The following is a 17,222-nucleotide window of genomic DNA, read 5'->3' as shown; positions in this document are numbered from 1 at the left end:
TTTGATCCCTGGGTGGGGAAGATCCCCTGGAGGAGGGCATGGCAACCCACTCCAGTATTCTTGCCTGGGGTCGCAAAGAGTCAGACAGGACTGAGCAACTTTCACTTTCATTTTTGTCTAGAGAATCCCCTTGACAGAAGAGCCTGGCGATCTACAGTCCATAGAGTCACAAAGAGTTGGACACGACTGAAGTGACTTGGAATGCACACTCACGCATACTTATATAATACATATGTTATATGTATATGTAGTATACTTTTTTATAGACTTGATTTTTTTTAGAGTAGTTGGAGGTTCACAGCAAAATTAAGCAGCAAGTGTAGAGATTTCCCTCACACCTCCTGCCTCCCCCTACCCCGCCCACAGCCTCCCCCACGGTCAGCATCCCCCACTAGATGGCATATGTGTTTCAGTTGACAAGCTGTTATCCCTCAGTGTCCATGGTTTATAGTTGGGTTCACTCTTGGTACTGTATGTGCTAAGATTTTGACAAGTGTGTAATGACACGTATCCTACCCTAAAACCCCTCTGTGGCTGCCTGCTCATCCCTCCCTCCTCTTCTCCTTCCCTCCCAGGAAACTTATCTCTTTAACTATAGTTTTTGTCTTTTCCAGAATCTCCAACAGATGGAATCATGCAAGGTGTAGCCTTTTCAGATTGGCTTCTTGCATTCAGTAATATGCATTTAAGGTTCCCCTATGTATTTTCATGCCTTGATGGTTCATTTCTTTTTACCGCTGAATAATAGTCCTTGTCTGCCTGGACCAGTTTATTTATCCATTTGCTTACTGAAGGTCATCTTGGTTGCTTCCAAGCTTTTGGCAGTTATGAGTAAAGCTATTATAAACATCCATTGCAGGTTTTTGTGTGGACATAATTTTTCAACTTGTTTGGATATCAAAGAGCTGAATTATATGGTAAGAGTAAGCTTGGTTTTGTAAGGAACTGCCAAACTACCTTTGAAAGTGGCTGGACCATTTTGCATTCCTACCAGCAACGAATAAGTGTTGCTGTTGCCCCACATCCTCGCCAGCATTTGGTGGCATCAGTGCTTTGAACTTTGTCCATTCTGATAGGTGTAGAGAAGTGCCTTGACGTATTTTCTTCCTCCGCTTGCCTCAGGGCTATAGCAAAGTAAGATTTCCTTTTGTGCCCTTCCTTTCATCTTGTTGTTCTCTAGGTGCTAAGTCATGTCCAACTCTTCAACTGCATGGACTGTAATCCACCAGGCTCTGCTGTCCATGGGATTCTCCCAGAAAGAATACTGGAATGGGTTGCCATTTCCTTCTCCAGGGGATCTTCCCAACCCAGGGACCAAACCTGTGTCTCCTGCTTGGCAGGCAGATTCTTTGCCACTGAGCCCCGTGGGAAGCCCTCCTTTCATCTTGGTTGCTGGTAAATGATGACAAGACCAAATTATGGTCACTTTGAAATCCAAACCTAGTTGAAATCTTCCTCCATGTTTTGTCCAGGTCACTTGAGGCTCTGGGCCCTGGTGACGGATAGAAATCACTTAAGGAGGTGGCAAAGCTAAATTTCCTTAACAGTGCACAGGGTTTGAAAGGTGACAGCATTTTTGAAAACTGAGAATGCTGATTTGTTGCTGTACTTTATTTCTTTCACTAAACACATGCTTTTATGGTTTCTTCCTGTGATGTAGTTTCACTCAAGGTGAGTAAGATAAAATTTTAAAAGCCAGATCACAATATTTTCTATCTTCAAAGCTCTCCGCTTGTAGAAGAATCTTACCCTTAGAGCTACGCTAATCCTAGTCACACATTAGTTCTCTCTCTGTGTATCACCTCCTGTGTCAGAAACACTTAATGAAATGTGATTTCTGAGGTGTACGGAGACAAACCCATAAGTAACAACATGGTGACCTGAAAACGTTCTTCTCTATTGACCCTTTGCAGAGTTCCCTAAAGTCTCTGTTCGTCCCTAAGACCCAACTTTCTTCCCAGCTGTTTCACTGCGTTCCCTCCCTCCCTCTCTCTTCCCTTACCCGTCCTCTTTCTGCACCATGTTCATGAGATCTATGTTTAGAAGAGTAAAGGCTAGAAGGGGTAAGGCTTCTATTCCTGTTCTGCCCCAACTCCCTCACTCTTCCAGCAAATCCTAAATCTCATCAGTTAGACCTAGAAAAACCGGAAAAATGACACAGTGCTTACTCGACTATGAATTATGCCCTTCTCTAAATGAGGGAAGAAAAAACTTTGAAGGGAAAAGCAAGATAAGAGAATCATGATGTCAAAAGCTAAAAAAAAAAAAAAGTACATTGGGAAAGAGGTCCATGTTACCTGTTTACACACTTTGAGTTCTAAAATTTAATAGCAACTTGTGATACATTGGGGTCGCAAAGAGTCGGACACGACTGAGCGACTGATCTGATCTGATCTGTGATACATTTTATTCATTTCTACAGTGAGTAAATAAACCATATGCGTATACCTTATTATATATATACCCACTCCAGTACTCTTGCCTGGCAAATCCCATGGGCGGAGGAGCCTGGTAGGCTGCAGTCCATGGGGTTGCAAAGAGTCGGACACGACTGAGGGACTTCACTTCACTCTTCACTTTCGTGCACTGGAGAAGGAAATGGCAACCCACTCCAGTGTTCTTGCCTGGAGAATCCCAGGGACGGGGGAGCCTGGTGGGCTGCTGTCTATGGGGTCGCGCAGAGTTGAACATGACTGAAGCGACTCAGCAGCAGCAGCATTATATATATATGATATACATACACACATATATGATATATATACAAGATATATATATTATATATAAGGTATATATATCATATATACATACATATATGTGTGTGTGTGTATACTTATTGTTACATTATAGAGCCATTTAAGGTCAGATAAGGGGAATTAGGGGGCTTTTGAGTAACCCAACTAAGTAGCAAAATTAAGGTGAAACTTCTAGAGAAGCAAAAACTTATGTTTAGTAACATCATCTAGAGGCACATTAAAAGCGTGCTCCCTAACATAGATTTGGCAAACTTCTGGACACTTTAAATCCTGGAATATCTGTGTATCCCAGGGCCCACATCCATCACCTTCTTCCAGGAGCTGCAGGAGAATCCAAAACGGAATTGCTGATTTGGGGACACTGTTTTTCTGAGTCATTAACCACCCCTCCCACCACACCCAGGACTTGGGAGATTCTACTGAGTTCACCATATAAATGGTAAAGTCTGGGTGTTTGGAAAAGAAAACTTTCTTGGCATTTTATATATTTTTAAAAATATTTTAAGGCAAGTATCATAGTTTTGATTAAAATTCACTCCTGAAACTTAATTTTTCAAGAAAACTTATCTTCTTTTTCAAAATTTGATGAGGTTTTCCTAGTAAGTCCATCTAGTTTATGAGGGCATGCGACTCAGAGAATTACTTGGAACCAGGGTCATCTTACCAATCATGAGTAGGAAAGTTAAGGAAAGGGGTTTTTAATTTGTTTGATAAAAATTTAACTTATAGAAATGTTGTCATAATAGCCAGGATACTCTCATATACCCTTGAACAGACCCACCGATTGCTGACATTTGTTCCCTCCCCCACCCCCCTAATCCCCCATCCCCGCTGCCATCGTTCACCTTCACTTTTTTCTCCTGGATTGAATGATTGATTGATTGATTGATTGGGCTGTTGTAACAGAACACCATAAACTAGGTAACTTATAAACAAAAGAAATGTAATCCTCTCAGTTCTAGAGGGTAAGAATTCCAAGATCAGGGTGCTGGCAGAGTCAGAGTCTGGTGGGGTCCACCTCCCAGTTCTTAGAGCCCTGTCTGCTCACCGTGTCCTTGTGCAGCTGAAGGGGTGAGGGAGCTCTCTGGGGCCCCTTTTATCAGGGCACTAATCGCATTCTTGAGGGCTCTAGCCTCATGGCCTAATCACCTCCCAAACCCCACCTCCTAAAGTATCACATTAGGGATTCAGATCAGATCAGATCAGATCAGTCGCTCAGTCGTGTCCGACTCTTTGCGACCCCATGAATCGCAGCATGCCAGGCCTCCCTGTCCATCACCAACTCCCGGAGTTCACTCAGACTCACATCCATCGAGTCAGCGATGCCATCCAGCCATCTCATCCTCTGTCGTCCCCTTCTCCTGCTGCCCCCAATCCCTCCCAGCATCAGAGCCTTTTCCAATGAGTCAACTCTTCGCATGAGGTGGCCAAAGTACTGGAGTTTCAGCTTTAGCATCATTCCTTCCAAAGAACATCAGGGCTGATCTCCTTCAGAATGGACTGGTTGGATCTCCTTGCAGTCCAAGGGACTCTCAAGAGTCTTCTCCAACACCACAGTTCAAAAGCATCAATTCTTTGGCGCTCAGTCTTCTTCACAGTCCAACTCGCACATCCATACATGACCACAGGAAAAACCATAGCCTTGACTAGACGGACCTTTGTTGGCAAAGTAATGTCTCTGCTTTTCAATATGTTATCTAGGTTGGTCATAACTTTCCTTCCAAGGAGTTAGCATCTTTTAATTTCATGGCTGCAGTCACCATCTGCAGTGATTTTGGAGCCCAGAAAAATAAAGTCTGACACTGTTTTCACTGTTTCCCCATCTATTTCCCATGAAGTGATGGGACCAGATGCCATGATCTTCGTTTTCTGAATGTTGAGCTTTAAGCCAACTTTTTCACTCTCCACTTTCACTTTCATCAAGAGGCTTTTGAGTTCCTCTTCACTTTCTGCCATAAGGGTGGTGTCATCTGCATATCTGAGGTTATTGATATTTCTCCCAGCAATCTTGATTCCAGCTTGTGTTTCTTCCAGTCCAGCATTTCTCATGATGTACTCTGCATAGAAGTTAAATAAGCAGGGTGACAATATACAGCCTTGACATACTCCTTTTCCTATTTGGAACCATTCTGTTGTTCCATGTCCAGTTCTAACTGTTGCTTCCTGACCTGTATACAGATTTCTCAAGAGGCAGATCCGGTGGTCTGGTATTCCCATCTCTTTCAGAATTCTCCACAGTTTATTGTGATCCACACAGTCAAAGGTTTTGGCATAGTCAATAAAGCAGAAATAGATGTTTTTCTGGAACTCTCTTGCTTTTTCCATGATCCAGCAGATGTTGGCAATTTGATCTCTGGTTCCTCTTCCTTTTCTAAAACCAGCTTGAACATTAGGAAGTTCATGGTTCACATATTGCTGAAGCCTGGCTTGGAGAATTTTGAGCATTACTTTACTAGCGTGTGAGATGAGTGCAACTGTGCGGTAGTTTGAGCATTCTTTGGCATTGCCTTTCTTTGGGATTGGAATGCAAACTGAGCTTTTCCAGTCCTGTGGCCACTGCTGAGTTTTCCAGATTAGGTTTCACTATGTGAACTGGTGGGGAGCAGGGGACACAGAGCCTTAGACTGTAGCACACTCCCATAACCTCAAGAGGAGGAAATTTTATATTGATACATTGTTTATCTAATCCATAGACTAGATCCCAACTGTGTTCATTTTCTCCCAAATAATACCTGTTTTAGCCCCTACTCCATCCCATCAAAGATCCAACCAGGATCATATGTTGCATTTAGTCACCATGTCTCTTTAGGAGATGGTTTTTAGCCTAGTTTAATTGCCAGTGATCTCAAAATCAGTCCTGACTGTGACTGCTCTGTAGGAGAGTTCTGTGAAAGGAAGATGTATAGGTACAGTGATGGAAAAATCCATGTCCATGGCTTAAGCTGAATCTTACCAGTGCAGACTTGGTTTTTATGTGGCTGGAAAGGAAGGAGAGCCTCCCCGCGCCCCCACCCCCACCCCCGCCCCATTACCCTGCAACTCTCCGTCCTCCCAGAGCCTTAAAGAGAGTAAGGGTGCTGACCTCTGTCATCTTCCTGAGTGAATCTGGAGGTGTTTCCTATTGGTCAGTTAAGGGATGCTAATTTGCCATCGTGGGATGGACAGCAGTGGAGAATAAAAGCATCACCAAGTCCCCAGGGATGAATTTCCCCCTCAGGGCTCCTTGATCCTCCCACTGTGTCTGTGGAAAACCTGAGGATCATTATGATCTATGTTGACTTCTTATCTAAGAAAGAACTCCGTACACGGGAAGAGGAGCTTGGGGAGACCACATAGTAGTAAGGAGAGCTCACCTGTGGTTTGAAAGCAGATGCTCCACCAGAAAGGGCCTCCTCGGACCTCAGAAGATACTGTGGTTAAAGCGCAAGCACAAACCGACGTCATCACCATCCTTAGGACCCCTTTCCTAGGAAGGACCTGGAGGCAGAAGTGCTTTCTGCTCTTTGGCAATGCTTTTCTTTCCTTAACATTGGCTCCCATGGCAGCTTCCCTCCTGACCTCCCCGACCCCTCCCACCCACTGTCCCCCACTCCCTGCCTGGTGCCCTGCCCCCAACCCCAAAGAGATTTTGTCATGAAAGGAGGGATGGGCAAAGGAGGAGGGAACAGAAACTCTCGGGCCAACACTGGAGGACCTTCCCCAGTTGTCAGCCTGCGAACAGCCGCTCATCTCAGGCCACGCCTCCACCTCCTTCCTGCCCATCCCCGTCCTCCTCAGTCTCCCTCGAGAATCCTCCAGCTTCTGCCTTTTAGACCAAATAAGACTAAATAATGTCACCAAGGGCTTAGACGCTAAAGAAGCAACTGTCTCCAAAACCCCAATGAGAAACATTTGTAAGCCTTTTCTATGTAGAAATGTTATTATACATGTAGGTTATGTCTATAGCACAGCTCAGCCTCAATGTCAGATATTCTGTGACTTAAAAGCCATCTTTGTGGGCTTACTTTGGTTGCCTAACTGCCCATATAAAATAGTTGCTGTAGGAAAAAGCACGTGAGTTCCAGAAAACCTCCTAATAACTCACCTTCCTCCTAATCAGCTTTCTCTACTTTATGGTTGACTTGCCTGGAAAATCCCATGGACGGACGAGCCTGGTAGGCTGCAGTCCTTGGTGTCGCTAAGAGTCGGGGACAACTGAGAGACTTCATTTTCACTTTTCACTTTCATGCATTGGAGAAGGAAATGGCAACCCACTCCAGTATTCTTGCTTGGAGAATCCCAGGGACAGAGGAGCCTGGTGGGCTGCCGTCTATGGGGTCGCACAGAGTCGGACACGACTGAAGTGACTTAGCAGCAGCAGCATGTAGATAAAAATCTTTGGTAGGTAAGATTTTCTCAGCAAACTGTGTTCTTTGAGCATGATGAACAAAGATTCCTAGTCAACTGAGTTTAGATAAGTGAAACAGAGCAACTTGAAAACTCTGTAAGATTCATGGCAGGAAGACGGTCTCTCTCTTCCTGTTTCTTTTTACAAAGCATCATTTTGATATTCTGGTGTTCCAAGCAAACAAGTGAAAAGCCAAGTTCTAACCTGAAGGTCCAGGGTTGGTGGTGGTGATCTGTAACCCAAGCTGGAATAAGGAAGCCAGACCTATTTCAGGTAGAACAGCTGTGGACATTAGGGGTGGTGCAGGACGACTCTTTGCTTTCCAGCTCATGAAATGCTCATGCTAACGTTCATGCCTCTGTGACTTCCTCTCCTGTTTTCTCCCTGGTACACGCTGCAAACAGCGGGTCACAGAAAGTCGAGAGAGCCAGATGACTATTGAAGAGAGAAAGCATCTCATCACCGTGAGAGAGGACGCCTGGAAGACCAGGGGCAAAGGAGCAGCCAACGACTCTACCCAGTTTACTGTGGCCGGCAGGATGGTGAAGCGAGGTCAGAGTGTGTGTGTGAGTGTGAGTGTGAGTGTGGACCTGTGTGTGAGCTCCATCACCCACGGAGGGGGGGGTGGCATAGATAGCTCACTTTAAAAAACCAAGCCTTGGTCTTTTCTGGTTTTCACTCTTAACTGAAGCTGTGTACACATTTTGTGAGCCACTCCAACTGAAAATCTTCCTATGACAGCATCGTCTTCAACGTGACGCATGATTCAGTTAGTCACATTTCAGAACAGTCATTTGGAAATGCCCAGGCATCAAAGCAGTTTTGCAGATCTGCTATCAAACTTTTAGCCCTTTCCTGTGATTGCTTGGAAATTATTTCCATTTTCTTGCCATCTGGCAATCAGTTCACTCAAATAAGCCTTTCTCAGTGCAGAAGTTTGTCGTCTTCCTTTTAGGGTAATTCCCAGGTCTCTTTCCATCAACCCAGAGTTCCCTGGCTACAAAGCCCTGTTTCCAGAGATGTTTTATTGGATGTCTAAAAGATGTATCCATTTCCAGGAAAGTGAGGTTTCCCTTAAGACAGGTCACTTCTCTGCAGCTGAGCTCTTGAAACTGATTTTCAGTGGGAATCCAAAGATTTGTAAAACTGATGAACCAGTCAGAAAGCTCTGCAGCTCCACAGCCTGTTGGAAATGGTTAAAATCTGGGGTCCCTTTGTCACGTGCATGCACATACCTTCATTTTCTAAGCTATTGTTTGAGTAAATTTCTCAATTTAGTAATGAAGGTTTTCTTGATCAATAGAATTAACTTATATTGTCATCTGCTTCGTAGGTTTGCAGTTCGCTTTTCTCAATACCTTTCAGGATCCTCAGTCATAGGTGGAGCCTACATCATTGTAGGCTCAGCATAAGTATTTGCAGAAGAAAGGAAGGGAGGGAGAGGAAACTCTTGAACTGAGATTAACCCAAATATTGGTGGAAGAATCCTTTCTAACAAATTTATTCTTAACTAATATTGGAATTTAGGGAAGCCCTGATGGCTCAGTGGTAAAGAATCCGCCTGCCAATGCAGGAGACACAGGTTCAGTCCCTGGGTTGGGAAGATCCCCTGGAGAAGGAAATGGCAACCCACTCCAGTATTCTTGCCTGGGAAATCCCATGGACAGAGGAGCCTGAGGGGCTACAGTCCATGGAGTCACAAAAGAGTAGGACATGACTTAGCGATTAAACAATAACAGTCTTGGAATTATCAAAGGATAACAGGGTAATTTACTCTCAGAATGAGGTGGCATTTGAGGATTTTTGTCATCAAGTCACAGAACTATCTCCTTTGCATGACCCCCATCCCTATGTTAACAAAAGCAGATTCTTCAGGCCCACAATGAGAACTTGAGCCATAGCTCAGATCTTCCAGCTTCTAGCCTGGACTTTTATCCTGATGACCTTTTACTTGGGTTTCATTTTTTGTCTTTCATCTTAAAAATCATAATGTATTTGAAGCCTGGTCCTTACTCCCGGATACCACTGTCCCTGTCCATGGGGACATCAGAGGAAGTAGCCTTGATCCTAGGCAGTTATGGAAAACAGAATCAGGGACATTCCTCCTCCCTTAGAGGATGAGTTTCCTTTCACATGTTCTTGAATAAATCAGGGACCTTTATTTAACAGGTGCTTTATGACTCTGCTCGAGAAATAATTTTGTTGTACTTTCAATCTAATGAAAAATCAGTGGCCTGCTTTTCTGGTGTTTGTTATCACCTGCACAGCCGTGTGTTTCACTGAGTCATTGGCTCTTTTGGATTTGCAGAGGTGGAACATCCAATTCACTACACTTGCCAAAGAATGAAATTGTCCCCACACTGCAGCCACCAAGACTTTCTGTCTCATCAGATGACAGTGTAGCAATGAGTGGCCAAGAGGCCTCTGTAGCCTGATTTTCATTCTCTCACCCCAGGAGCTGTTTTCTCCCCTCACCTCATTAGGGCTGTCCCCCGTTTTGTATTCGTAGAGTCCACAGATCAGTGAGTACTCCATAGGTTTCTGTGGTATTCTAGATTTCTCCTGGAAGGAAGATATTCAGGGTATGCCTTTGAAGAAGAGAGAGCTGAGGGACTTCCCTGGTAGTTCAGTGGTTAGGACTCTGTGCTTCCAATGCGGAGGAGAGGGGCATGGGCTTGACTGCTGGTCAGGGAACTAAGATCCTACATGCTGTGCAGTACAGCCAAGAAATTAAATAAATACTATTTTTAAAAGATGTAAAATGTTCTTGAAGAGAACAGGTGACTGGTTATTGTCCATAGAATTCATTGAAAGGAGCTATGGGGAGTGATTTAACAGTGTGAAACTTAAATCTATATGCCTGCCCACATCACAGACAAGCCCTGTCTCTAGCTGGAAAGAGCGGGTGCACCTTTAAGAGCTCATGGGTACAGCTGCCTGAATGGGCAGCAGGGGGCACCCTAACTGGACAAAGGGCTGGTGTCAAGCCTGTTTATTGGCTTCACAGTGAATAACCTCTGTGCTAATGTTATGTCCCCATGTCTTTTACACATCATTTTAGCAGGTAATGAGCTACTGTCTCAGCCTTTGATACCAAATTTTACTTATTTTTAATATCTTTCAAGAAAATTGACTTTCACTCAGATATAAACTCTGCAGATCTTGTAATTAAAGATTTTTTTTTAACGTTATTGACATCAGTAAGGAACTATATGTACATGTTGAGAAGTACTTCTGGAAAGTGTTAGTCGCTCAGTTGTGTCTAACTCTTTGCAGCCCCATGAACTGCAGCCCACTAGGCTCCTCTGTCCATGGGATTCCCCAGGCAAGAATATTGGAGTGGGTAGCCATTCCCTTCTCCAGGGGATCTTCCCAACCCAGTGGTTCTCCTGCATTACAGGCAGACTCTTTAACCGTCTGAGCTACCAGAGAAGCTTCTGAAATGTCACCTAAAATTTCAGTTGTAAACTGCATTTCAGTATTTTTCCTTCCAAGTTTTATGGTATAACAAACATCTTCCTCTCCAACTCACACAAGGGAGGAGCAGATCCATTCATTTGGTTTTTTGTCCTGTACACATTCTCGGGATGTGGTTCTCAGATGTGGTCTCTCGGATGCAATAACGTAGCAATGTCACCTAACGGTTTCACTTTTAATACAATGGATACAGAGAATGTTAACATCTCATTTTGTTCTTTGTACGTGTACCAATTACCCGTCCTGCCCCCCTTGCAAATCCCTTCTAAGTTTAGGAAAAAATACTCATCTATGTCTTTATTCAGTTTTCTGGTCTACTAAGATGCCGTCTTCATGCTGGAATATTTGTCTTCCCTTTCTATGTGTCTCTTATCATTTCTCTGCTTAGAGAGTCCCCATCCAGCTCCTCGAAAGATGCAGGTGAAAGCATGTCCCTAGCTCCCAGCCACACCCAAGACCAGTATGACTTTCCAACATCCATACCTGTGTAAACTGTTACTCCTGTGTCTTTCTTACCAAGCCTAGCACTCTCTGGGTAATTGCCCAGTAGATCACACTCTGATGATGCCCCCAAAGGTCAGACTGTCCCCACGTCCCCTCAGCCAGGAAGATGACTCCAGGGCTGGGGAACTCGCTGGCCAGCGTGACAAACCGGGTCTCTGTTTCCTCTGGAGAGATGTTACAGAAACAACCAGCCGTCCACCTTCTTGAGTTCTGCAGCCACAAATCCAACCAACCACAATCCCCAAAAAATTTTTTTTAATTCTATAAAATTCCAGAAAAGCAAAACTTGAATTTTCTACAACAACTCTTTACAAAGCATTTACATCTTCTTCGGTATTAGGAGTCACGTAGAGATGATTTAGAGGATATGGGAGGATGTGTGTAGATTATATGCCAATACGCCATTTAATATTAAGTACTTGAGCATCCACGTGGATGTTGGTACCCACAGGAGGTCCTGGGACCAGTCCCTTGTAGATACCAAGGGAACAACTGTATGTGTTCTCTTCAGCTACCTCCAGTGCCTGAAAGGCCTTCAGAAGTCAATATTCTCTTTCTTCAAGGATATTCCAATCGCCACCTGCACTCTCTTATCCCATCTGCATGTTAGGGATGTGTCTTCATTGTTCAGTGTGGAATGGCAGACTGGCAGCTACTGCAGGCCTTAGAAACAATAAAACCTCGTCTATGTGGGCAGTTTTCCTGTAAGTGTGCGTGTCCCATGTCTGTCTGTAAATTCTGTAAACTGTTAGGTCTCTGTTGGGGCTCCTGGTGCTCCCTTGGGGTCCTGGGAATTTCCAGAAGTGATCCTGAGATGCTCAGTTGCTCCTTTGTTTTTCCTGCAGGTCTGGCGTCCCCCACTGCCATCACCCCGGTAGCATCCCCTGTTTCCAGCAAAGCAAGGGGCACTACACCAGTTTCCAGACCCCTGGAAGGTGAGTCGCGAGGCCCTGCCGTGGAAGGGGTCTGCGGTCAGAAGAGCCCTCAGTGCTTCTCTCACTGTGTTTCCTCCTTGCCCAGATATCGAAGCCAGACCAGACATGCAGTTAGAGTCGGACCTCAAGCTGGACAGGCTGGAAACCTTCCTAAGAAGGCTCAACAACAAAGGTACATGCCAGGAGCCACAGAGAAGCTGTGGTTCACGTGTGTGTGGCTGGTGTGGCTCAAGTTTCAGTGGGTAGCTCAGAAAATCTAAAAATACCTACCCCACTTGCAGAATCTCTGAATCCCAACATGGTTTGCTTTTTCTCCTCAGCTAAATTGTCTTCTATTATGACTCAACCATTGCGTACTTTGAGCATTATCTCATGTTATAATTTAAAAGTTAATTTATTGGTCAACACTGATTAGATTACTAAGCTCTGATTCACTAGATAATGTACTCAGTAGGTGGCTCCCAATAGCACATTTGTGCCTGGATCTAAACTCTTGGGATGTCATCCAGTCAGGATTGTAGACTCAGTACTTTTGCTTTTAACCGTGAAAGTAGATTATGACATGAAATCAACATGGTCTGATTGTATATGTCATTTTCCAATAAGGTAGCAGCTGCTATTATATCTGATTGTCACAAATAGTTTCCAGAAGAAAATTCTAGTGAATAAATAAAGATTTCAATACAAAAGACTATGAAGTATATAAAATTAAAGAATAACATGCAGAAGTAGCCTCATCTCTTAAGAAAAATGTCCAGTACTTAAAACTTATCTGTTACTAAGCACCTACTATTGACAATGACCCCTATAGGTTGAAAATAATACAAACAACCACTTTAAACTAAAAATATAAAAGTGTCATATAATAACCAAGCTGGCAAGGCAAAGAATACAAACAATTCAGTTTATTACCTGTGTGTAACGGGTATCTAACCCAGAGGCCAGCAGACTAATCCAGCTCCCCACCTGTATTTGTAAATAAAGTTTTATTGGAACATAGTCATGCCCATCTGTTAGCTTATTGGTAATAGTTAATTTTGTGCTATAGCCACAGCTTCATGCAAGTTGCAACACAAGTCAAATAGCCTCCCATGCAAAGCCTATAATATCTACTACATGGCCCTTTGCAGAAAAAGATTTTACCAAATCTTGATCTAGAACAAAGCTGAGGCTAGTTCTGTCTCCAAGAGCATAAAGAACAGGTTCAGAAATTGTCAGTGGCTTCAGCCTCCATCTCCTACCACTCCCAGCGCAGGTTTTGTTCAGTCCTTTCCTGAGAAGACAGCCAATGCCCGAGAAGCGTCTGCGGAATCTGGGAGCGCTGTCGCGTTTGCTCCACTCCTGGCCTTAGCGGGAAGAAAATAATGTTTAACCAAGTGAAGCAGAGTTGAAGTCATGTTTTTTACACACATCTCGGGTCATTGATTTGCTTGTTTGTTGATAGTTGGTGGGATGCAAGAAACAGTCCTCACTGTCACTGGGAAATCGGTGAAAGAGGTGATGAAGCCGGACGATGATGAAACCTTTGCCAAGTTTTACCGCAGCGTGGACTCCTCTCTACCGAGAAGCCCCGTAGAGCTGGACGAGGATTTCGATGTCATTTTTGATCCTTATGCCCCCAAGTAAGTTATTTCAATTCCCATCATTCACCCCTGGAGAATGGATCCCTTCACCGGCCTCTGAATAGCACTTTATTCTCTCACCGTTATCACCTTCTGCAATAGAATAGCCAGACTGACACTGACCAGGGTCCTTGGCCTTTCCCAATCAATAGAAATTAATCTGAGGCCAAACAGAAAATGCAGGCAAGGCTTTATTGGGGCCCCTGCTGCAGCAGGAGGAAGGAAGAACAAGTGACAGGTGCCCTTGCTGGCTCCCCGAGGTGGGGTGAGCATGTTCCTTGTATGGGGTAAGGGAAGGGGTATGTCCAGGGTTCAAACCAGGAGGGTGGGTGGCTTAGGTGGTTTACCCACCCCTTTGGTGGTGTTGAGTGCAGGAGGCATGTGCAGTGCCCAGGTTTTGCTCCCAGCTCTTCAGACGTGGCAGTTGGGTTTTTTTGGTCTTTTTGTATCTTTTTGTTCATAATTTGACCCAGTTGCACATGCATGAAGTTATTTTTAGTCCCTTATAGTGTCTTCGTATTTTGTTGCTGGAGGAGATACTTGTCCAGCTGTCATCACTGCAGCAAAAGTTCTCAAGTCCCAGGTCCCAGCTTGTCTCAAAATCACTATTCTCTAGAACTAGACACTGTAGTAGATGGAGCTTGCATGCCCAGGACAGACGTCCTCTGCCAGAAAGCCTTGCATCCACACCACGTGCCTGGTCCACGTGATGGGTTTTTCACGTCACTCGACTATTGCTTTCAGACTTCATGAACACTGGTTAACCAACATTTTTATGCCTTCTTTCATTTGATGTGTCGAATTCTTACTCAACTTTGAAAACTATTTGGATCACCCAGGCTCCGATGAATACAGCTAACTAGAAAATCAATGAAATTTGCCACCAGTGATAAGATCAATAGATCCGAGGGTTTTATCAGTGCTGTCTCAGGTCCCTCTTCACACAGAAATTTGGCTACACCACTAAAGAAAAGTGTTCATGGTGTTAGAATTCCTTTGATCTCAAGTGCTGCAAAGAAAGGCAAATCCAACCAACTTCAGCAGAAGAGAAATGTGGAGGGATTTACAGGTTCACTCCTTGAGAAGTTGCAGGTGTGACCTCAGGTTCGGGAGGCTCAGAATAAGGTCTCTCTCGTGCCAGCTTCCCTCTGTCCTTCCCTCTCAGGCTGTCACCACATTAGATGGTCACCCCTTACTCCAGATTTATAGCCCAGCTGTGTGGCCACTCCCGTTCAGGCAGCCACCCTGCCCAGCAGTCCTAGGAGGAGCTCTGGCTTGATTTTCCCGGATCTGCACGCAGCCCTGCAGCCATCATTGCAGCCAAGGGGATGGAAGATGCTGATAGGCTAGTGGTGGTCTCTGGATACCCCCCCCTCTGCCAGCTCCAGAGCTGGGATAGAGGGTGGGGCGTGGAGGGAGGCAGTCCCCACAAAGGCAAATCCAGGACCACCTACCAGAAGCAGGGAGAGCGTGCTGGGTGGGCTTACCCCACAGCCATCCACCACATTTATCTGCTTCCCACCAATTTGTGAGAGAGCCTGTCTCTTCCAGAAGTCTGCAAGGTCATCATAAATGTTTCCTTAAGCTGTTCCTGATACCCATTCTGCATTTTTCAATGTGTTCAGTTTTTTTGTTTTCAATTTGCTGTCTTAAGAAAATGAACAATTTGCCACTCCCCACCTTTAATATTCTGGGTATTATTTTCATACATGGTTATCGGACTATTTCTCAATCTCCTCCTCATCCAAATGTCATTGTTTAAATTGTTACATACAATTTGAACATTGATATGTCGTGTTGAACACATACACACATGATAATGTTATGTATGAAAGAGGACCTCTGGGGACAGAGATCCATGCACTTGGATGTTAAAAGCAGCTAGAGTCTGCTGGGAACTCTGGGACAGAGTGTACCCCCATCTTCATGTCTGGTGTTTGGCCCCAGAGAGGTGTATGTGTGTGAGAGAGAGAGAGACAGGGTCATAGTTTGGGGGCCTCTTTTTATTTCTATATACTCTTCAAAATAGTGCTTATTTTCCAAAGAGGGGCAGTGGGTTGGGAGGAGAATAGTGATGGGAGAATTGGGGGAGGAAACTGCAAAACTGGCATGGAGAGGAAGCTGAGTCTGCAGGAAGGAGGGTTAAATCGAGAAGCAGTGACTGACTAGTCTCTGAGGGCTTGCTAGAGAGCCCAGAGAAGGAAAGGCGGTTCTTTTCCAACAGGAAGTGATCAGGATGCTGTGTAGGGGGCAGGGTCGGGGGCGGTGATGATATCAGGGAAGGACTTCCACCCATCAGTGCTGACCAGGAGTGGGGCGGGCTGCACCAGAGGCACTAACCGTTCCTCTAGGTGAAGTCCCAGGGGCATGGTGAGAGCAAGGCTCCTAGGATTGGCTGGGATCTTGACCTAAATGGGCTTCAACCTTCCAAGATCCTCTGACTCCATCGGTGGAGTGGCGGGAGGAGGAGGAGGCGCTGTAAGATTTATAATGCAATGGAGAAATAAAACTGTGGAGCTGGGTGCTCCAGGCCAGAGACCTGCAAGCCCCTGAGCGTGGGTGAGACTGCAGCCCTGGCCACAGCAGCTCTGCTCTGCCCTATAGGTTGACATCCTCGGTGGCTGAGCACAAGCGTGCCGTGCGGCCCAAGCGCCGGGTCCAGGCTTCCAAAAACCCCCTGAAGATGCTGGCTGCGAGGGAAGATCTCCTGCAGGAGTACACTGAGCAGAGACTGAACGTGGCCTTCGTGGAGTCAAAGCGGATGAAAGTCGAAAAGTGTGAGTGTGGGGCCCACCCCCAGCTGTGTGCTCGGGAACTGGGGGAGCAGGTGACTCCATCTCTCATTTTCCTGCCCTGCAAAGGCCAGCCACGGTGCCGAGACACTCACGAGAGACAAATAAGCGCGTTTGCACACACACATGCACACCTGCAGAAAGCCTGCTTAGAAGGTGAAGGCTTCTCACAGAAACTCTCAAGTGTGGCCCATCTGTTCACTTAAAGTGAAAGTGTTAAGTCACTCAGTCACGACTCTTTGCGACCCCATCGGCTGGAGCCCACAAGGCTCCTCTGTCCATGGGGATTCTCCAGGCAAGAATACTGGAGTGGGGAGCCATTCCCTTCTCCAGGGGATCTTCTCGACCCAGGGATCAAACCCAGGTCTCCTGCATTGCAGGCAGATTCTTTACTGTCTGAGCCACCAGAGAAGCCCTCTATTCATTTAAGTCTTTTTGAGTTTTCTTTCCAGAGGCTGGAGGAAAGGGAGGTTGGGCTTTGTAATTTAGTCCATTTCCAAACTTGGCAGTTCTCCACCCCGTTTGATTCTAGAGGAAATTTGATCTCTCATGGGCAAGTGTCCCACATCCCTGCTTTGCCTAATCCTAGGTTTTATGCTGTTAATTAAAGTACAAGCCAGTACTTTTCACTTTGCTTTGGAGAGGACCTCGGGCTCCTTGAAGTTGGGATGTGGGCTTAGAGGAGTGGTGGGAGGGGGCAGAAGGGGTAGGCCATGATGCAAGTGAGGAGCGGTCCCCAGGCTCTGTTTCCA

At 45.3% G+C, this 17,222-nt stretch overlaps 1 protein-coding gene across 9 annotated transcripts in view; it reads left to right on the top strand.

Annotated features, from left to right (window-relative positions):
* Positions 1-17,222, top strand: part of SVIL (supervillin) — a 156,514-nt gene that overhangs the window by 110,885 nt on the left and 28,407 nt on the right. For all 9 annotated transcript variants that reach the window (XM_061436229.1, XM_061436232.1, XM_061436230.1 and 6 more), the window contains 5 exons: positions 7,545-7,692; positions 11,967-12,056; positions 12,142-12,228; positions 13,501-13,678; positions 16,283-16,455. In XM_061436229.1, coding sequence (XP_061292213.1) covers positions 7,545-7,692; positions 11,967-12,056; positions 12,142-12,228; positions 13,501-13,678; positions 16,283-16,455 — 676 coding nt within the window. The remainder of the gene's footprint in view (positions 1-7,544; positions 7,693-11,966; positions 12,057-12,141; positions 12,229-13,500; positions 13,679-16,282; positions 16,456-17,222) is intronic.

The sequence above is a fragment of the Bos javanicus genome, chromosome 13 (assembly GCF_032452875.1).
Source record: "Bos javanicus breed banteng chromosome 13, ARS-OSU_banteng_1.0, whole genome shotgun sequence".
Taxonomy (NCBI): Eukaryota; Metazoa; Chordata; class Mammalia; order Artiodactyla; family Bovidae; genus Bos; species Bos javanicus.
Note: the sequence above shows the minus strand (reverse complement) of the source record. Positions and strands in the feature narration are given on the sequence as shown.